This window comes from Electrophorus electricus, chromosome 3 (genome assembly GCF_041902795.1).
Source record: "Electrophorus electricus isolate QZ-2024a chromosome 3, ASM4190279v1, whole genome shotgun sequence".
Lineage (NCBI taxonomy): Eukaryota > Metazoa > Chordata > Actinopteri > Gymnotiformes > Gymnotidae > Electrophorus > Electrophorus electricus.
Genome location: NC_137499.1, coordinates 5529976 through 5552359, shown reverse-complemented (window position 1 = coordinate 5552359; position 22384 = coordinate 5529976). Strand labels below are relative to the sequence as shown.

At 42.5% G+C, this 22384-nt stretch overlaps 1 protein-coding gene across 10 annotated transcripts; it reads left to right on the top strand.

Moving 5' to 3' along the window:
- Positions 1-632: 632 nt before the first annotated feature.
- fes (FES proto-oncogene, tyrosine kinase) lies at positions 633-21002 on the top strand. 10 transcript variants are annotated; one of them, XR_014122549.1, is made up of 21 exons: positions 644-993; positions 2043-2289; positions 3003-3176; positions 6399-6495; positions 6904-7087; positions 7626-7763; positions 8610-8729; positions 9397-9519; positions 10334-10526; positions 12002-12082; positions 12371-12604; positions 13535-13657; positions 14243-14296; positions 14724-14842; positions 14923-15017; positions 15108-15231; positions 15708-15865; positions 16206-16328; positions 19143-19277; positions 20410-20496; positions 20687-21002. XR_014122549.1 is itself a non-coding variant. In XM_035530819.2 (20 exons), the coding sequence occupies exons 2-19, from the start codon at positions 2065-2067 to the stop codon at positions 19274-19276; spliced, it is 2475 nt and encodes an 824-aa protein (XP_035386712.1). In that variant the 5' UTR covers positions 644-993; positions 2043-2064; the 3' UTR covers position 19277; positions 20410-21002. The 10 variants fall into 10 exon arrangements, 8 of the variants coding, with proteins under 8 accessions (XP_081566117.1, XP_035386725.1, XP_026860322.2 ...); XR_014122550.1 differs by lacking the exon at positions 19143-19277 and having other exon boundaries at positions 641-993; XM_035530819.2 differs by having other exon boundaries at positions 12395-12604; positions 20410-21002.
- The last annotated feature ends 1382 nt before the right edge of the window (positions 21003-22384 follow it).

Below are 22384 nucleotides of genomic sequence, written 5' to 3'. Positions count from 1 at the left end.
CGCTAGTTTTGGCCCAAACTATAAAGACTACAAACATTTCACATGCTAGGCTGCATGTGGGCTACACGTGATCCAGAGTTAAAACTCCATAACGAACCTTACATTTGGCTGCTACGCCTGGGACAGTTTTGGTCGCAATGCACTATCCAATACCATAATGTACCCATAAGTGTTGTACTTGGACCGTATTTGGGCCAGAATCGTACCGCATTGAGGTGCTTTATGGGACCGAAAGGCCTTCGGTTAACGAGGTAGACTTGAAGTGGGCTTATGAGTGCTTGTGGACTTGCAATTAACTTTCAATAGCAGTCTTTGAAAGGGGGAGGAGGAGGGGGGTGCAATTTTTGACTCCAGAGCCTCATTTGCAGGGCTGCTCAAAATTCTTACATTTTCAAATGAGCAAAAGCGATTAAAAACGGGTCAGTCTTATTGTAGCATTTAAAAAATATGAAGCTATTTTTATTAGCTGTTAGTGTAAATGACACTGTTGCGTACTGGATTTCCTGTTCTATATGTACATGCAGCATCTAATGTGCTACTTGTGCCACATCTTGCAGAACGCAGGTACTGCTGCCTATAACATTTTGATTGATGGTCTTGAGCAGAAATATTGGCCAATAATCTCTGAACGAGTATCGGGTCGTAGGCTGCGGGAGCCGTGGCTGCTTTACCTACGCCAGCTCCCGCTGCTCCGTCACGGTTGGTTGTGCCGCGAGCGGCGTCAATACGCACTCGCTTATCTTTTATTTCCTTTGGCTCGCGCTACTTCTCTGACCGGTTATAAGCCTGGACGCGCACGCATTTAATATCCGTCTTCCTGGTTTCGGCTAGGCTAGGCTATCTACGGGCGAACGCATATACACCTTTCTACTCGTTGCTCCTAGTGTTGTTGCTGCAATTGCATTCTGCGTGTGTCGTCGCGTTTTAGATGGACATTTTCACCATTTAAGGATCGCGAGAGGAGGTATTTGCTGCGCGAGACAATCCAAGGAGGTGAGATTTATAACCGCTTTATAACTGCGAACTGTGAGTTAAAGGGCAATTAATGTAAGATCTCAAATCATCTGTGAGCTGTAGGAATCCTGTCAACGAACCACATGGTTCGAAAAGATGCGATGTCAACAGGCTGCAGGTGACATTTAAACAAATGGGTTGTCCAAGGAGATAGACCAGTGCTTTCAATTAAGCACCCATCTTGTGATGCTGTAAGGTTGAACATATTGAACTCGCAGTATACTACCTGCAAATTTTAGCTGTCCAACTACGCTACACTGCCTTAGGTTTTAACGCCCACTTAATTTAAAACAAGAGTCCTTGCAAAATGAAAAGCTAACAAGTAATGTTAAATCCTTCATTAACCTACTAATTACGTTTTGATACGTTAACGTTTATTACGTTAAGTATCTTAAAGTGTTGACAGAACGATATGGCTTAAGGGTATTTAAACTATGCTATCCGAAATTGGGCTTTCTGAAGTTAGGTGTTGACATATGATCTGTGATGCTGATAGTAGTTATATTACAGAGTCTCTGTCCTGGATTAGAAAGCGTTTTAGATGTGAAAAATATTGATTCTGCTAGTAAATCGTTAATTTAACTTATGTTAAATTTTTTTGTGATTAAGTTTTAATTCCTTAATATCGATGTTAATAGTTGACAGACCCATATAAATATGCTGTAATAATGGAAGTTCAGGTCACGCACAATATATCCTCTTGCTCTTGAGGAAGTGAAAGACATTAAAACCGCATTAAAGATCAGGTGATGATGGTATATAAAAGAAACTTGCTTGATTAAACTGTTCGTTTTTAGCCATCTATTAACCTAGCTACAAGCTGTAAAGCAGAAATGCAAGGGTCAAGTTATGCACAACTACTAATGTACTTTATCCCAAAACACGCAAGATGCAGTATCAGTTGAGCCATGACTAATAGCTTTTCTTTATTCTCATTATTTTTTTAATGTGAGTTACATAATCCCTTTAAAGGCCCCCATGTTGAATCACCACACCTTGTCGTCATCATTTCCCCCCCCCCCCCCCAGGTTATTTTAGGGCATCGTGAAGATGGGCTTCAGTGAGGATCTGTGGTGCCACCAAGGCCACGCCGCATTGTTACGATTGCAGGACTCCGAACTGCGCCTCATGGAAGTGATGAAGAAGTGGATGACGCAGAGGGCGAAGAGCGATCGGGAGTTCTCCGCACAGCTGCATCAAATGGCAGTCTTAGTGGAGAAGATGGAAGGTCCTCAGCCAGGGGCAGGTCTAGACTACATCAGCCAGCTCAACAAGGTACCCAGCCTAGCTGGTCTCATTCTGAATGCGGTTCCACAAAGCACATAATGTTCTATCGTGTACCAGTAAGACACGGATGAATCCGTGCCAGTGCTGTTGTTCACATACACTATTTGGGCTGATTGGAATTTCAGACTGTGTGTGCTTTTAAAACAGGAGTCGAATGATTGAGTTTTGCTGTCTTTGGAGGGGTACTGAAAGGATGCTGAATCAAGAGACAGTGATTTGGTACCTCTCCAGCCTCCCAAGCAGTATTCACTGCCAAGGTTGTAATAGCATCTCTGATTATTTAAATCACTGATGTTTAGTGGCTGCTGAGCCGTGTGCATTTTTTTCCAACCAGTAAACAGTCATGAGAGGCAAGATGGAAAGGAAATTTTAACCAGGCGTTTTGCTCTGTCCTAGACGTGGAAAGTTGTGGTAATACGTTCTAATCTTTCCAGGTGGGAGAAAGGAAATCGGTGGTGCTGTGCTATAGTTTGGAATGTGTTTAGCTGTGCTCTACCTAGGATTAAGATTAGGATTGGTTAACTAACAAAGATAAAGGACTGACTGAATGACACTGCTCAGTAAAGCAATGCTTGTTCCACAGGAGAAAGCTTGAGCTTGTGTTGACCATTCTGTTCTGCACAGTTTTAGGCAGACAGCACCTGCTGAAATGTAGCATAGGTCAGAATGCTTCATCGCTGAGCTGTAAGTCTCTCAAACAGTCATGGAATGTGATGGTGAGCGAGACGGAGAACCTGAGCCGAATCTTCCGGCAGCACTCTGAGGATCTGATGGTGGGTCCCCTCAGCAAACTCACCCTCCTTATTCGAGACAAGCAACAGCTAAGGAAGACCTACGGGGAGCAGTGGAACCAACTCAACCAGGAGCTGTGCAGGGTCAGTGCTTTTCCCCTCCTCCACCACAACACACGTTCCCTCCTGATTCAGATAATATCTTAGTGAGAGTTTTTTTGGTTTGTGTTTTTGTGCATATTTTGTTGTTTGAATCATCAGATGAGTTGATTAGATTAATTAGATTATGATGTCGATTCATTGGCAGAAATACCTCAAATCAACTTGAACCTTCAGAGAAATGTCTCAGTATGGCACAGTTACTTTTATTTTCCCTACTCATAAAACATCTGACTTGGCTCAAGGGTATGCTATTTATTTGTTGAATTGAATCAAGTGGTAAGAGTTTGCAAAATAACCCAGATATGCAATGCGTGGCATCCTCAAGACTGTTATGGAGAAGCACTACCTTGACTGACCAACTGGAATGCAAGAAAGTTTTCTTTCTAATGGGCTTGTTCATGTTTCAGTTTATTTCCTATCCAGTTTTGGTTCATGATCTGATCAATCTCCATGCCAAAAAATAGGCAGGAATAGTTCTGCAATTACAAAAAATAAACCACGCACGGATTTCTCTTAGCATTCGAGATGATCAGTAGACAAGCAAGAATGAACCACGCGAAGGTTGTGCGATGGCAGGAAAGCTGAAGACTGCATGCAACAGTCTTATTGATGTTTGCTCGCGCCTCAGTACCATGTCCTTAGATGGGATAGGGAGGGAACTGGAGATGAGAGATGCTTCCACAATGAAAGTACAAGGACAAACTAGAAATGGAAGTGAAACGTGGTGATGCTGTATGAAACAGAATGTTCATGGTGTGATAGGGAAGTAGCCAGGTGGACAGCAGGGCTGGTGATGGGTCTGTGAATTAGACCAAAAAGAACCAGGAAGCAGCCTTAGATAGCAAAGCACATTCATGAATCCATGTCTGCAGGTGGTCAACCAACAGTTTTTCTAGTAAACTATGGTGTTTAAATAAAGTCGTTTTGAATATATTTATTTGGAACGCCAGGTGTTCCCAGCCTAAAGATGTGCATGAAGCACTGCTGGATACTTTGGTAGCATTTCATTTAAAGGTGCTGGTCACATACCAACATAAGCCCTTCATAATACTCATAAACCTGCATGAATATTTACAAGGTTGTCTGCTATCATAAAGCCTAATTTTAGCAATTTTGCTGTCATCACCCTTAAGTGTTACTGATTGCTACTTTTTTGGGGATCACAACAACTGTGCTCTTCAAAACTTGTAACAGTGGACAATTTTACAATATAAAACACTTTTTGAAATGATTATGCTTTTAAGCTAGTCTCGCAATTTCACGTGACCTGTTCATACAGCTGCGTTCTTGGGTTAAAAAAAAGACAAGTTCATGTAATTATCTCAGGATCTGAATGAGTGTGTGGTTCACAGCTCAACCTGTCACTACTAAGTATCATTTCCCAACTGCTAAACTACACCGTCCAAGACATGCTCTTTTTGTGTTCTGCTGTGAAGTGCGTTCTTGAAGTGATTTAGAGTGAGCGTTCCATAGCTCACTGGTGGGAGTTTGATTGACTGCTGCAGCTGAAGTCAGCAGTGGTGGAACTATTCAACAAGTGCAAGTTTTGTCTGTTCAAACAAGAAAAAACTTAATCTGTAGCCTCGTGCATGGTATCACACTAATTAGGCTGAACATTAAATCTGTTGGAGATTACTGCAGCCTGTGATTTTTACAGCCTGTGAAAACATGAAAGATCTTTTCTCTAAAAACATCAGAAGAACTCCGATATAAGTTTGGAAGGTTGTATCCAATTTTTCACATTTCTTTGTGAACAGGGTTTTTCCTATATCAGATGTATCTAGCATGGCAAAAACAAACAGGAGTTTTGTCTGGACTCTGGAAATAAGATATTACTGACTCCTTGATCCTGTTGTGACGGACGTTTTGTTTGTTTGCGTAGGTCTGGATAAAAAAAAAAAGAAGAGGATGTTTGTTTTATTCCTGGCTTGCATCCGAGATATCCAGATTGTGAGGGGTCTGGCTTGGACATAAATCTTGAATTCTTTGTGCAACTTTTGTATTTCTGCGCGTTGCTTTCAGTCTTTTTGACTTTCTTATGGAGAGACATTAAAGAAATTGCAAACTTGTTTATACGAACTTTGTCCAGTGAGGTTTTTTTTTTTTTTCTTTTCTTTTCAACCCATAAGCTTTGTATTATCCATCTTCTCCATTGGTATTTACTGACCAGGAACTCTACAGAGAGTATATTTTGTGATTTGGTATCTCTCTCTTGCTCTCGATGATTACATCAGTGTTATTTAAGCAAAGTATCAAAGAAGCAGTAGTCAGTCCAAGCACCGGCATGTAAACACTCTTCAGCCAAGTGAATGGTAGAGTACCATTAATTTGAATATTCATTAATTAGAAGCAAAGTAATATTTGATCTTCATATTTATGCTCAGGTGAAATGTGTGAATTATTTTATCACTCTAGTAACAGCTTGTCTGAAGTGTGTTATTGTAGTTGTCCTAGATGTGGTGTATCCATACATCACTGAAAATCCACTGAAATCACTGTAGCAGACTGAGGTAACTCTACCCATGTTCATTAGCTGCCATGCTATTTCCATGGCTGCATATTTAGGCCCATTGCAGGACCACTTCTGTGTACATTATGTGGTGCTGTAGCATCTGATTTGGAAACTTTAGCCTACATAGAATCATAATGTAGTGATAATTATAAATCTGTACCTTTAAATGTTAGTGGGATTTTCTAATAAGCTTTTTTGTGGGGGTGGGGGTATATGGGAGCAGTCTCATATGTTGTAGTGATGGGTTTTGTGGCATCAGTGAAACAGTAAACATTTTGCATGGATTCGTTTTCCACTCGACTTTGACGGAACATGATCTTTTCCAGCGGACTAGTTCCAGTAACCGCTACCATTTGTTCGGGTGGCATTGTCTTTAAAAACCTGCCCTGTGTAACGCAATCCAGCTAGCCATAGACTGCCATAAAGGGGGGCGTTCAGAATGTTGTCTTCTATCTCAAAAATAAAAAGGTAAGGCAGTGAAGAAAAAAAAGATGGGTCAAAAGAAGCCAGTCGAAACGTAGCAGTATCTGTAGAACAGGTTTGTTTAGGTAATTTCCTTTGTTGCTCAGTCTTCTTGCATGACATGCAAAATGATTGACCCACTGCTTTGTGAGTTCCTTTTGGCTATGAACCAGAGTTCCCCTGGATGTCCCTGATGAGATCTCTCCTCTTGCCCCGTTGTGGAAGGTTAGGTCACTCAGACCGAGTTGGACCGACTGAAGTCCAGTTACAAGCAGCTGGTAAGGGATGCCTCCCTGGCCAAGAGGAAGTTTCAGGAAGCGAGTAAAGGTAAACCTCTCCCTTTCCCAAAGCAGCCTGCTCCACTTCCACCACGCCTGCTAGACACTGCCAATAGTGCACTGAATGCGTGGAGCCTTTCACTTACAATGGAAGGAAGGCTTTGTTTGGAGGACATGGTGTAATAGCAGCATGAGTAAGCAAGCCCATGTCCTCCTGTGCTTGACACATGATGACACTCACTTTCAGAGAGAAAAAGCATTGTTTTTAATGAGGTTCATAACCAAACACAAAGGTCTCATATATCATGTCTAATTAGTGTGTTTTTATGATCATGCTTTCATTATGGCTTCAATTACTGAGAAACGTTATGAATATTTATATAAACAAGTAAATGGAGTACTTAAGCAGTCTTTTTAAGTGTGTGTGTGTGTGTGTGTACCTGTATGTTGAGTGCAGACAAAGACCGTGAGAGAGCCAGGGAGCGCTACGTCAAGGCCACGCTGAAGCTTCACGAGCACCACAATGAGTATGTGCTGGCGGTGAAGGCAGCTCAGGTGCACCACGAGCTGCATTATGGCCGGAGCCAGCCCGCTCTCCTGGGAGCTCTGCAGACCCTACAGGAGGAGATGGTGCTTGTGATGTGAGTGTTCCACTTCCTGCTAGCAGATCAGAGCTCTTACTGACCATGGGCCACGAGTCTCAAATGCAACGCCACTCATCATCTGATTACCAAGTGTTAGCACACATGCTCGTTGTTTTCAGAACACCTTCTGCGGGCCTTTTGAGGTTTTTTTTTTTTCAGCTTGAGGTTGATGAGGGAAAAAATGGGTGAGTTCGCAACACTGTAATGCGTTTTCACACTGAGAGAAAGACTTCAGAACTGCACGTATTGTGTTTTTGTTGCTGTGTTCCATTTGAGTGGTGTGAGCTGTTGATGAACAAGGAAGTACTTGAAGCATTTTAATTGGTTTAGTATAGAGTTTCCCATGGCAACCATGAGAAACTTCTGCTTTTTTTCTTGCCAGTGCGTCAGTTTCCCCACCGTTGATGACAGTTTTCTCAGTCTATTGTTAGCTAGAGGCCCAAAAAGAGAAGTGGTTTGCAAGTATGTGTTTGAGTGAGCTAAAAGTGCAGCACTCTGAATGCTCTGCCCCCACTCCCCACCCCTCCCACCCCAGGAAGGAGATTCTGCAGGAGTTCTTTGACCTGTCCAGCCTGCTCCAGGAGGAGGTGGGGCAGGTTCACAATGAGATGGCCAAAGCACTGAAAGCAATTGAACCACACAGAGAATATGAAAGCTTCATTCAACAGAATAGGTAGAGCTACTTTTGTAAATGTTGCAGTAAACATTTGTTCTGTCTTTCATTATGCGCGGCACTCTGAACTTGAAATGTTAGCATTCCTACCATTTGTCTTAATGACTAAGTAGTGGCTCCTTCTTCACATGTAACAAATAAGATAAATTTGGCTTATAAAATTGTCTTCATGACGTGTTGGGGCACAACTAGATTATCCACAATATTAATCTTCTGTCATTACTGAAGTAGTCAGAAACTGTTGTAATTAAATCCCTTAATTGCCCTGATACACTTCTGGGGTTAGCAATTTCAGACATAGCTGACACTGAAAATCCAGTCAACTGTACCATCGGGTTTGCTAATGGGTATTCTGACGACCCTATGGGTCGTCTGTTCTCCACTCAGTTAGAAATAGTACAAACGGCTGTTAGAATGATGAGGACACCTAATGACAGTGATTATGAAATTAGAAAATTAAAATATGTTTAAAAAACAAAACAAAAAAACAACTAGGCTATTTAGAGTTGTGTCCCTTATCAGAGGGTAACAAAGCAATAAACATCAACCCTGCGTTATTACATTTACATTTTACAGATGCTCTTATTCAGAGCAATAGTTTCAAACATGTTACCAAGGTAGACGAATGTAATTTTCGGAGTCTTGGCCCAGGGACTCTTATTGTAGTTATTATAGAATGGTCCCACTTGCTCAGATGAGGGATTGAAACCCAGTCCCCCACAGGAGAGGCCCCATTGTTCCCCACTACACTATACTGTAACGGTTAGGCATGATGGGCCTCTGTGGTCAGTTTGCATATGCTGAGTGTGTGTGTGTACAGTTGGTCAATCTCAAGTCTGTGTCCAGGTCGAGAACTGAGGTGCCTTCCTGCGTGCAGTTCGACTCCAGCCTGTTGGATGATGTCGAACTTCTGATGCCCGAGGAGTTGCAGCTCAACGAGCTGACTCTGGAGGGGATCCAGCACCGGTGCTTACCTTACACACCACAGTGCTGCAGATCAGTGGTTTCAACCAGCCAGTACAGCACAACCACCCCTATACATATTAGTGTGTTGGCACGTGTCACACCGATGCATTACGACATGCACAACATATGTTAATGTGGTACGCTCTTGAGTGTGTTTCCATGTGCAGTACACGTGGTAGTGGGTATCACTGTGAACCACACATTAGTGTATAACGATATGCAGTACATATATTGGCCTGCTACACAAATTGGTGTACATCAGCATGCAGTACATGTATTGGTGAACTCTGCTTTAATGCAATATAGGCAGTAATGGACATCGGTATGTACTACACACAATAGTGTGTGCTGCATATCTGTATATTAGATTAATGTATATTAGTGTCATTGCACAAGAATACACCATACACTTGACAAGATTGAAATGCCACATTTGTTTTGGTCTGGTTAGTTTTTATTTTATATGATGCCTCCCTTTTACTACTCAGTTATTTTACATGCATAATTAATTTCCTTCATGCTGGGTGATTGCACCTCTGGCTGCAGATCTACAGCCTACAGTCTTTCTAAACCACCTACATCTTTCTAAAGAGAACCCCTCCCTTCGGGAGGTGGGATTTGTCTGCGGGGTACTGCCCCTCATGGTTGCCCTCATCGGCTCTGACAGGCTCACCGCTGTGGAGGAGGAGCTTCTCAGTCTAGCAGCCATTCTTGGAACACAGCAGGTTTCTGTCAATCAACTGGAGCTGGAACTCGAAGCTGAGGAGGGTGTGGCTAACGCAGGCCAAAGGTTAGCTTCCCCACTCCGGGGGGGGGGGGGGGTTGGCAGTTCACTGGTTGTCCAAGAGCTTTTAATCCTGAGATCCACACATGCTGATGAAGATGGCACCCAGATCATTCATAATGAATTGGAATGGATTTGAAGATCTTCCCATTTGCATTATTGCTTGTACGTTTAATTTGGTCTCCAAAGGTGAAGAGTGCTTTCATGAATTTTAAATGTGCTGTGGAAAGGGTAGACTAAGTGTTGGGCTAATCTGTCATGGTTTATATGCCTGTCCTGCACTGTTGGAAGTTACTGATGAGTTATGGGGAGTTAATATTGAGTCTAATTAATGGGTGGCTCGGGAACAGATGGAGCATGGTGTCACTGGCACCACCCTGAATTTCATCAGTAAAGATGGGATTACACTTCGCCTGATGTGGCTAACCATGTTCCTGACAACCGAGACATTTCCTCTACTTTACAGGCGGTACAGACAGTACCTCAATAGGCATGAAGAAATAAGTAGCCCAAATATCCTGTCAAGTGTAATGGTGCTCACAGGCATAATAGTAATAGTTTCCCCATCCCACCATTAACAGATCCACTATTAAGAGAACTTTTCTTTCATAAATCTCAGGACGGCATTGCAGTTTCAGGGAAACACACTACAAGTATGTACTCATTTTAAAAAGATTTAACAGTAAACATTTCCATATTCTAGATAAACAACTTGTGAATTTGGTGCCTCTAATTGCAAACCATGCACTAGTCCATGTCCAGGTAAACAGCTGGTGGTGAGCTGTGCCCACTGACCCATCTATGCCTTCCCGTAAACCAGGGTGTACCAGTTCAGCAAGCGTAACGCTCTGGAGGACAGCCGGCAGCAGGTGGTGATGTCCATGGTGGCGCGTGCCCGACTGGAGGCCCAGCGGAAGATGCTGGCAGACAAGCTGCAGTATCTGGGCAGCCGCGAAGCCCCCACTGTGGGTCTGCATGACGACCACCTCTCCATCACGTCCAGCATTTCAAGCGTGAGTTAAGACCCTGTAGACCGTTAAGACGTTCCCTTTACCCTGCTAGGAGGAGACAGACCCCGTTTATACTTCCTTAAGTGTTAGGTTTGTATATGATCTGGCGTTGAAGGGGAACGAAGGCTACGCAGGACCTTAAAGGCCAATGCCATAAGCATTCAGTGCTGTTATGATTAGCCCAACAATGAACATTTGCAGTATTTACTGCAAATACTGTTCCTCAAATGCTTCCCTATGTGTGGCTTTCCCGCAAAGACGCCATTAAAGTAAAGTAAACTAGAGCGTTATATAATGGCTGTGTAGTTCTTTCACTTCTTCTGTAATTACTCCAGCATTATGTAACCCTGCTGATTCTGAGATTGGTAAAGCTGCAAACTCCTCCACCCACTCTCTGTAGGAGCTCTCTGCACTGCTCTGCTAGGAGCCTGCTGTAGCGTTTGTTCCTTCGGCTCGCTGATACTGGTTTAGTGTGACCATTTTCCCTCAGAATGCACATCGAGCATGAAGACATGACAGTGTTTGTTGACTGAGGACAACAGTACCAGGTGTCCTAGTGCATAGTGCATGAAAGCACCAATAAAAAGCCATCTACTATATTTACAAGACCTCATTGTGGTCCAGTAATATATGTGCTCTGCTCTAAATTAGCAGCACCACGGGACCAAAAAAGGTCACATTCCATGAATTCCTTCATGATGGTAAGGTCCAGCTCTGGTGCACAGTTAGGATTTATGTGCACTCTGGTGCACAGTTAGGATTTATTGCTGCTGCAATCCAGAACCCCTGAATCTTTCCCGGACCCGAGAGCTGCTCAGACCACTGCTCCTATCTTCTTTGGCTGCTGGAGGCATTGATTTGGGCCGTCGACACGGCAACCGTTGTGCTTCGTTCCACCCCGATAATTTGTTTTGAACGGGAGTTGTGTCTCTTTCTTCAAAGAGGCTGATACCGAGTGTTAAAGATGAAGGGATGCCAAAAAGACCTTGTGGAAGAAGGGCAAACAAAATTACTCAGGTCATGCTCTCTGATGCTCTTTTGGCCTTTGGGTCATTCGTCCCATTTCTGGGCCTTTGTAAGCTTGTGCATACAACTGAGAATGATTGATTATACAGAAACGAACCGGCTGGGGGCTTGGGCAGCCTGTGTGGGGTTCTTGCACTGGCTCTTACCTCTGCATGATCATTAGAAGTGTCCCATACAACAAATGGGACAAGCGGCTACTGTTTACACGTGGTCATCAGCATGTGTACTGCTTTTAGCACATTGGAAAGCTCTAATGCTGGCCTGCCTAATTTAAATACCAAATATTCAGTACATGCATTTGTTGCACCAAAGTTTAGTTGACATTTGTGAAACCCCACCCCCACCTGTTTTAGGTAAACAGATAATAAATTCATGCTATGCACCCACGTATTCGCGTCGGCACCAGAACACTCCCGTAGCCTGTTTAACGAAGCCCTTTTCCTGTCACACAGGAACATGACAAAGACTTCAAGCTTATAGGCATGGATGGCATTATCAGTCACTTCGGCAACTTGTTCAAACCCAAGTACACGGTGAGTGAGCCTTCGCTTGAGGCAGCATGCAATTTCCTCCTCATTCTAAATCAAGACACTAAGCTAAATGCATCTATTCACATCCAGGCGTCACATCTGTTAATGACCGCTTCTCCTTTGGCGGTGGCTGTTGTGATGGCTCAGTCAAGAGCGCTTGCTGATACAAAAGCTTTTAGAATCAGACCTCAACCATTGCAGATTTAATCTCCGGGCTGATGATTTATGATGAAAAGTGTAGTTAAGTGTGTTGTCACTTCTAATGTGCCGTGTCTGTATCCTGGCCTGTAGAGTGTGTTTTACGATGCTTCCCAGGTGCCTCCCGCCCTGTCTCCCGTCCTGGAGGCTCAGAAGCCTCTGAGTCAGCAGGGCTGGTACCATGGGGCTATCCCCCGTGTGGAGGTACAGGAGCTGCTGAAGAACGACGGCGACTTTCTGGTCAGGCAGAGCCAAGGCAAGCAGGAGTATGTGCTGTCTGTGCACTGGAGTGGCCAGTGTCGGCACTTTCTTATACAGAACACAGAGGTGAGTGTGTGCAGGGGTGGGTTTCTCCGCTTTTCTCTCTCTTTTGTCGTTTCTCCACTACTCATATCTTTATTTATACTCTCAACACTCAGAAAATAGCTTTGAAGCACATCAGATCCCTGCTGAATCTGTTTTATTTATATACACACGCATGCTTTCACCAGTCTGAATTCGCCACAGTGGCATCATTTATGTAAAATGAAGGAACTGACCATTGCTACTATGACCCGGGATGGTGCTGCGTTAGTATTAGTGAACATAATTGCTACCATAGTATATAACAGACATTGCTACAATGTTAGGGCAGTGGTAGCTCAGTGGTTACGGTACTTGACTTGTAATCGGAAGGTTGCTGGTTCAAGCCAAGTTGCCACTGTTGGGCACCTGAGCACGACCCTTGACCCTCAGTTGCTCAAGTTATACACAGTCATAATTGTAAGTCACTTTGGATAAAAGCGTCAGCTAAATGTTTGTATTTGTCTTGTTCATGAGAGCCTTAAGTGACTGCATATCCACACCTGGTACAAAGACCACCCCTGTGTGGGACACACACCTTTGTTTGTGAAAGTGGTTTTTTTTGGGGGGGGGTTGTGCATATGTATGTCTGTTTGTACACACATGAATGCATACAATCAGCTGTTATTGTCAAAGAGGTATAAAATAACAACTGAGTAGTTATTATTTTTGATGAGGTGCTATGTGTGATATTGAACAATGCATCTTTGAAATGCTTCACATTCTTAGTGGTTAGAAGTGACATTTCTTCTTATTGAGTGAAAACCTTATTATGCGTGTCATGCACGCATGTGTGGGCTTGTGCGTTTGTGTACGTTTCTCCGTATGTGTGCGTGCACACACTTGGGTGTTTGTATACATTTGTGTGTGGTGTTGTACGTTCATATGTGTATGTGTTTGTGGGAGTGTGTTTAGGGTATGTACCGTCTGGACGGTGAAGCCTTCCCCTCTGTACCACAGCTCATGAACCATCTCCTCAAATCCCACAAAAACGTCACCAAGAGGACAAACATAGTCCTGAAAAGTCCAGTCGTCAAGGTACCTTCGCTTTGCTCAACGCAGGCGTTCTGATGGGCTCGATTTCATTAGTGCATTGATTCACCTGGTTCAGTCAACTGATGTTTCTAATCAGAATGAATTCTGGGTAATGCTCACACTGCACTGAGCCACTGAAAAATCACTACCATTTGCATTAGTCCTGTTTGCACTACAGAACCTGCTAAAGGTTCTTTTACTTTATATAAGAGTTTTTGTTTATTTATTTATTATGAGAAAGGCTGTTAAGACGTACAAATTAAGGATTTCAACTCTCTGTTCCATGTAAAGTCTTCACTTGCCTTGAAAACAATATAAGCTAGAGGCAATCCAAAGGCTGAAGAGGTACAGGCAGGAAGGAGAAACTGAGGGAGGAAAATGGTCCAGTCACCCATATACTGGGCTTACAGGGTTTCCACACCCTTGGGAAGATCTTTAACATTGGGTCTTTTGAGTGTGTTGGAGCAGGGAATTGAAACATGGTGTTCCCAGGGCTGAGGATGAGAAGTAGCGGTTGAGGTTGCTGGGGTTGGACTGCAGCATCTGCCCTGCTCATATTGTCTGGCTTTTTTCTCCTTTCCTTTCAAGGACAAGTGGGTCCTAGCTCATGATGATGTCATCCTTGGGCAAAGCATTGGGCGGGTAAGTGTGCAGACCAGCAGGGCTTCCCTGATTGGCTCAGGGCAGTTTATCGTTTACAGTTTGTCATTTAAAAATGTAGGTGGATAGTATTATCATCCATTACACCACCTCTGAGCAAATACAGTTCTACTGCAGTCGCTCCTCCATTTATCTTAATGCAGTGACCCCCATTATTGGTCTTAGTGATGAGTGCTAAGATATATCTGTCAGGAATGCTTGAGGAAATATTAGGGTAAGGGACATGTCAATATTAATATCTGCTATTAAAGTGATGGTTGAATGTAAGTGCTCTCTGTGTGTGTGTGTGTGTGTGTGTGTGTGTGTGTGTGTGTGTGTGTCAAGTCAAAGTCAATTCAAATTTATTTATACAGTACTTTTTACAGTTGTCACAAAGTAGCTTTGTGTGTGTGTGTGTGTGCGGTTGAAGGGGAACTTTGGTGAGGTGTTCAGTGGTCGCCTACGCTCAGACAACACAGCAGTTGCAGTGAAAGCCTGTCGGGAAAACCTTCCCCCAGAGCAGAAAAATAAGTTTCTCATGGAAGCAAGGTACACACACCCACGTCTTCTTCACAGACACGAAACTCTCACACAAGCCACACGACTGAATCCCTCGCTGTGTTCTCAAGGATCCTGAAGCAGTATGACCATCCGAACATAGTGAAGCTTATTGGAGTGTGCACCCAGAAGCAACCCATCTACATAATCATGGAGCTGGTGCAAGGTAACAAGCCGTCAGAGACATCGTTTGCACGTTGTGCTGCTGTTATAGTGCTGCTTGGATCAGTGGTTGTGTTTGAATTTGTCCTGGCAGGGGGCGACTTCCTCTCTTTCCTTCGCGCACAGGGACATAACCTGAAGCCAAAAATGCTGATCAAGATGGCAGAAAATGTGGCAGCCGGTATGGAATACCTGGAGAGCCAGAAATGCATTCATCGGTGAGGATGATGTTGAGGAAGGAGAGAACATATGTGATGGGGTTAAGCGGGGAGGGCGGGGGGACTTGAGAACAATCACAGTCCTGGGTTTGATTTTGATTGTGAACTACTGCGTCATTCCATGTTTCTACATAGTTTGGTAAGGGTAACATCTAGATAATTGGATAATGAGGAATTCATTTTAAAAGGGAAGAGAGAATTTTGGACATTAGTAGGGCTCAGCCTGTTCATGGGGTCTCTTAGGAGCAAAGGACAGTTGGGTAAAAACGTTGCCAGGCTGGATAATGAGCCCAGCAGGGATGAGGCATCACATGACTCTCTCTTTCGATCACTGTCGCTGTCTCTCTCTCAACCTCTTGTTTTTCATCCTTTTTTTGGATTTTGAATCTTGTGAATATTTTGCTCTCTCTCCTTTCTGTATTCTTCCTTTCTTTCTCTGTTTTCTTTCTTCTTTCCTCTTTGTCCTTTATTCGCAGGGATCTTGCGGCGAGGAACTGCCTAGTGGCAGAGCAAAGTGTGGTGAAGATCAGTGACTTTGGAATGTCACGCCAGGAGCAGGATGGCGTGTACTCTGCCACGGGGGGCATGAAACAGATTCCAGTAAAATGGACTGCCCCAGAGGCCCTTAATTATGGTACAGTCAGGTTTATTAGTGGTCTTTTTCACATGCAATGCATTCTTAACCAGGAAAAAAAGAAAGAAGGGAAAAAAAAAAGACTACATTTTAAGGATTTTGCTTTTGCCTGTCATCATAAAATCTTCTAAATCTATAGTGAAACACATCTGCAATTAGTAATTGCCACATATTATAGTGAATGCAATATTATAGATGGTTTAAATAATTTACAGCAGATGGTTTCTCACCCAAAGCTTATTCAGAATATCTATAACCATGCTTCTCGTGTTAAGAACTTGATTTGGTGAGCCGCATTTAGCCTTAAGTGACTCAAGACTGCCACCTGGCTGCATTTCAGGGCGCTACACCAGTGAAAGTGACGTGTGGAGCTTTGGGGTGTTGCTGTGGGAGACCTTTTCTAGAGGAATCTCACCTTACACCAGCATGACCAATCAGCAGACTAGAGATGAGGTAGAAAGAGGTGAGACTCTTGTACACAGTGGGTTTGTTTCACTTCACCATCCATAGCCAGACTGAAGCTGAGGGTGCAAACCTAAAGTCCTAGGTGGGACGTCTCCAGAAGGTGGGGGGGGGGGGGGGGGGGGGTGAGTGGTCATCTGACAACAAGCTTGGCCCCTAAATAAAATGAGGCACCTCACTTTTGGGGGGAGGGGAGTGTTCAACGAGTTGCTCTTTGTTCGTCATCAAATTATCCATGTCATATTTGGGTATATAATAAGCTTGATGCTAGAAGTATGCTGTAGTATTACTTTGATATAGAATATTACTCAAACTGGTAATAACAAATATTTTTTTCCACCATATGGCAGTAAATGCAGAGATGATCTACCGAAGGAGTTTAATGGTAGACAGGGTGAGGAGTTTGAAGGCAGCCTGGCACTGTAACCACCCCTTGCCTGAAACAGTTCAGACTCTCTGCATTGCTTTGCATGCAGACATTTTAGTCCTCCCAATAGTTCAGAGACAACCCAGCAGGTGGATTCAGCAGTTGGAAGAAGGCAACTTGCAAAGAGGGGGGATTTGCAATTAATGTGAGGTCTGAGTGACACAGATGAGTAGTGATTGCATGGAGGGGCTACCAGAAAGCTCTGGTAAATGCCATAAACTAGGAACTCAACAAACTCAGTAAAAGAATATCAGAACTGCTACTTAGTCAGAACACAAAGGGGACACAGTGAGAGTGCAGATTCAGATGATAAAGGGAACATCATGGCAATTCTAGGAACAATAGCAAAGCATAACAAAACTGAAAAAAAGGTTGGCTTGACGGGAATGCTTCAAACTAAAACTGTACAAGAAGTGCAATACAGTGAGGTCTAGCATCATGGCTGATGGTGCTAAAGAAGTTAAAAAAAAAAACCCAGAATGGCTATCAGTAGTTATTGGGTGATGTTTCAGAGGAGCTGTCCATAAGAGTCTCCTCTGTTTTTGATTCTATATGCAGAGGACATTGCCTTGAATACAGAGACAGCCTGTTCAATCAAACGAAAGAGCGCTTCTGTCATGAGCGGCATGTACCCAGGCAGCCAGGCATGCATTAAGCAAGCAAAATATTCCATTTATGTGCCCTGTAGAGCACACTCTCTTAATTTAGCTTTAGTAGATATGGTTCCTGAGGCCAGGTCTTGTTACTAGAGAGATTGATTCTCTTTACATCTGAATCATATGTGGATCAAAAATGGCTTGGTGTACAAAACAAGATATCTGTAGGTGCACCCTCATACTCGCTGAGCCTGTTGGTATATAGCTCTGTGTAACATTATGGATAGATTGCCTGTCATTAAGTGAGAAGACAATGGTGACCAGATCTGTTGAGACATGAGGTCTGAGTGCACATAGATTTACAGTTTTTTGGTTATCTTTTCATGTTTTGTAAAGTCAGAGAAACAAAATATGTCAGCTCAAAGGCTGCTAATGCTGTTGATTTAATTAGCTCAGACTTTGAAATCTATAGGTATGAGAACTTTTGTAATATCCTGTGGAATGAAGTGTTCAATACTGCTGAAAAAAAACTGATACTGCAGTACAGCCAGCTGCAAAACGGCAAAAGAAACTAAGCTCTCAACATTCTGTCTGCCCACTATTGCTGATCAGAACAGGTCAGATTTAGAACTAGATAATAAATTATCATATAACCTTTGTCAACCCAGTTTGAGATCGGATCATCTCAGAGTTTAATAGGCTGTTCTCTAGCAGATACTGTGACGTAATGAATGACATCCAAACCCTAAACCCCCAAAGCGATGTATTTTGCTAAGAGGATGCTCTGATTTAATTTGTTAGTGTATGAGTAAAGCATTGAGGACTTGGGACATGAACTACATCAGGTCAGGAGACTTTTACAAACGAAAATACAGAATGGTGTGCCAAGACCCTTGTGTTGTAGAGCTGGCATCATTATTTGAGGCTTTGACAGGTTTTTAGATGCGATGCACTTCATGGAACTGGTTTGTAGCTCACTCATTCACGCGCGCACTCACTCACTCACTCATGAATTGCAAGCAGTAAACTCTCCACTAGGTGGTGCTACTAGGAAAAAAATACAACAGTCACAGTGGTACTTTGCATCATTCACCCTGTGTGTCATTGATTTGTGAGGTCTTTAAACTGAAAGTAGTCATTTCAATCAGTTAGTACTGCTTCTTGTGAGCTGAGGTTTTCGTACTAAAGCTGGTGATGTCTTGGGTCCAACTATGGCAAATGAGAGACTGAGCAATTTGTGTTTGCTAAATATGGAGTCACTATGAAATTGAAAAAGATTCAATAAGTAAAACGGTCAAGTAGAACCAAGGCCTTGAAGGGTGAGCATTTATTGATCTGTTTGAATGAAATGAGAAAAGGTTAGAACACTGAATGCAATGAAAATGTAACTGAAAGGAGCTTAAATATAACTTGATTATATTGAAGATTGCGTTTTGCTTCAAAAAGACTAGAATGCACAAAGAGGTAGAAAGTAGCTGGCCCCTCTAATAGAACCACTGGCCCCAGCCTGCCCCCCTTTCAAAGGGTATAGAACTGCCACTGATGAGACTTGGAAAAGTAGAGTAAAATTTAGTGTCTTCAGTGCAATAACATGTTTGGTATTTGGTACTAATAACAATTGAATGATGACCCATATGTGAATTAAACGAAACACTTAATCTATATGGTCCTGTTACCATTAGGAGGACAGCAGGGCCTGATTTTGTAATAGCATATTACATTAACTGTTTGGAACAAAGGGAAGTTTTCTTTGACATTTTTTACCAGTATGATGTCTTTTTACTGTTCCTAGGCTATCGAATGCCAGCTCCCAGTGGCTGTCCAGCTGAGATATATACCCTCATGTGTTACTGTTGGCAGTATGACCCCAGAAACCGCCCTTCCTTCCAAAAACTAAGAGCAGATCTACAATCCCTTTACTCGTAACGTGTGTACACACACACACACACACACACACACACACACACACACACACACACAAAACAATGCACACAACAGCTATACTGTTTGACATACATACATAATTTAACTATGCCTTCACAAAATATACTGTCTGAATAAATTAAGCTTTTATTTGTATTATAGTATGCTGTGCATTTTTAATGGATATTTTAACTTTTATATTCTATTTAAATTGAATCTTTGCCATAATTTATCCTGGTATGTTCATTTGTCAGACAGCAAAATAAAACTTAAATATGAAATCTGGTGTCGTTTACAATCCTTCAACTGGATCCCTGAAAGGACTTCAAGTGCATCTTATCTAGTAGCCTACATGGGCCAGACTGTCAACAGAATCAGCAGCATGTCCCTGCATCTTAGATTTGTGCAAATTAGCCTGTGATGTGTGCAAGATAAGATAGAAAGCAGGCCTGGAAGAATCTGAATCATTTTTGTTGTTCAAGTACAAAAGTACAAATTTTTATTTTTGACATAGTGTCGCACAAGACATGAGCGTACGAGTGGCAGTGCAGGTACAATCCAGCAGGGAAGGAACAAATCAAAGTAGACGTAGTCACAGTATAATACAATTAGCTATACAGTACTGTGCAGGTGTAGAATTGATAAGGTAATGAGTGAATGTAGTAAGTGTGGGAGGGGGATTTGCAGCATATAAATTAACTAATGGTGCAAATCTAGTGACAAGTGTCTGTATTTAGCACTGTCTGTGAGAAGAGTCTGTTTAGGAGGGCTAGTGTGAGTCATGCGTGTTTAGGAGCACTGTGGTTGTGAGAAAAGTCTGTGTTTAGGAGGACTGGTGTGAGTCATGTCTGTATTTCTCGTAACGCGCTGTAGCTTTCACCGTGCATGCAGAGTTGCAAAGCTGAGCCAGGCTGGGATATATGATATGATGACTGACTAGTATTGATGTGTAGAACAGAACCAGTAGCTTTTATGGCAATATCAGCGTCTTCAGCAGTCACAGAAAGTACCAGCACTGAAGCCCCCCTTTTTAAATCATTCTATTAATGTTCTTGTTCATTTGAAGAGTGATGTACTATTTCACCTGAAATCTGTAACCATGTCCACTGTTTGTGTTTGTATGTGTGTGTTTTCAGATCCAAGATGATGGTTTCACACCAAATTACCGGATGATTTACTTTAATTTATTGGTGCTACACCCATCCTATCACAGATCAAATTATGTAAATAATACTGTAGCTCAGTGTTTCACTAAACATCTTTGATGTATGTGCTTATCATGAAATATCTACACCGTAGATACATAAAGAAAAATCCAAATGCCATGTCAGACAGCACACTGTTTACTTCAGAGAATACCAAGCTGCCTAAAAAACAAACTTCTGTTTTGTTTTCTCTGTTCCTAAAACACAGGAGTTCATATCTGATGTTACTTCACACCAGCTCAGAATTTGATGCAATGCTTTTCATCCAGCATGTGCATTTGAGATTCCAAGCAGTATAGACATGGAAGTATTAAAAATCTGTGTATTTGTATCCGCCAGCATTATGCTTTACTGCCACAGGCATAATGAAAAATACCATCCAACAAAGAAAGCACTTGAGAAAAGTGACACTTCTGAAGGATGCTTAGAACCTGGTATGTCGATAGGCTACATTTCATGCAGTGCATATATGCTCCAGGTGGTATGCAAGTGTTACCATAATAACAATTAAACATTTAATGTTTTCTGAGTGTTTTTTTTCCCCATCTTAACAGTAAATAGGAACTGTTTGCAAACCCATCAATAAATTATGGTGGGGTTTTTTTTTTTGCAACGTGTTAGGAACCCAGTAAGCAGTATGTAAAGTACCATGTCCTGCTAATTTTTTCCCCTCTCTTTTGCCTGTGGCTTGACTAGCGCTCCTGCAGTTCCCAAACAGACTGGAATGAAGCCGTGACGTAGGGTAATGCGCAATCCCTGCAGTATTTCTGTTTGCACTATAATCCTAAGTGTCTGCAGTCACCCAGCGATCTTGTTCAGTAGGTCTGTGAATGCTTGGAATGTACGGTATGTGTACCAGCTTGTGCAGGTACCCCACACCTTTGTAGCGGCTTTGCTGAACCAAGACTTGTAGTGTGCTTTAATGACCACTAGAGGGCAGTTGGTTCTGAATGGAAATGAAAGGTGAAGCGTTTTCCTTTCATGCTGATTTAACGCCAAGTGCCCAAATACAAAACTTTACCTTTATAAGATAACTTCATCAAGTGAGTGATGCTCACTAAGCCAGAGTAGGTGTTATTTCTTTTGACTACAGTTTAGAGTAAACAATTAACTAAATTCTACCCCATGTTTTGGTACGCAGGCCTGCATATTTGACTTATTCACATAAGAAAAAAAAACAGATGGACGCTTGTTTCATTTACTGCATATTGTACAGGAAATAGGAGTTATAGATGACATCATATATTTAATTAGTTTTTATGAGCTGCCAGTACTTTGATGTAGTGTTTTTGTGTGTTTAAAATCCAATGTGCAAAATGGTAGCTGTATATTGTAGTTTGTTTGAAACCGGGGGTTGAATATGTAAAAAGCACATCCAGAAGGTCAGGTTTGTGGTGGCAGTGCAGTATTCATATAGAACCAAAAGCATTCATTCTAGGCAGGGTTTACGTATGCACACAGGGCGACGAGAAACATGCAACACCCCCAGCACCCGTATCCTGAACCAAGTGCAGATATCCAGTAAGTCAAAATTTCAAGGAAGAATAAACACGCCTTCATATTACTCAGAGGCCTGTGGGAGCCACCCTTTAATTGCAATGTGCAGTTAAATGTCATCAAGCCACCCACTTTGCCACATACTTAACTAATTAATCCAGAAATGTATTTGACATATGATTGGAACAAGCAATATTTTAAAAATAAATGTAATTCCAGAACATGATTGACTACAGCTAACATACTGTTCCTCAAAGTGTGCATCCTTTCATCTCTCCAAACTTTGTGTTAATTACAGTGCGATTGTGGTTTGGTTTGCTGTGTCAGACGCTTTCTTTTCGAGGAATATGGCAGGATGTACTACTCGCGCCACCCCCTTCATGTCCATGGTGGCTGCAATCAATGATAT

Bases quoted from the DNA above. Each gene is read 5' to 3' on its own strand.
- fes (XM_035530818.2), top strand. From the start codon at position 2,065: ATGGGCTTCAGTGAGGATCTGTGGTGCCACCAAGGCCACGCCGCATTG. The intron at 12,083-12,370 runs GTGAGTGAGCCT...CCTGGCCTGTAG, and splicing joins TGTTCAAACCCAAGTACACG to AGTGTGTTTTACGATGCTTC. The intron at 14,297-14,723 runs GTAAGTGTGCAG...GTGCGGTTGAAG, and splicing joins TTGGGCAAAGCATTGGGCGG to GGGAACTTTGGTGAGGTGTT.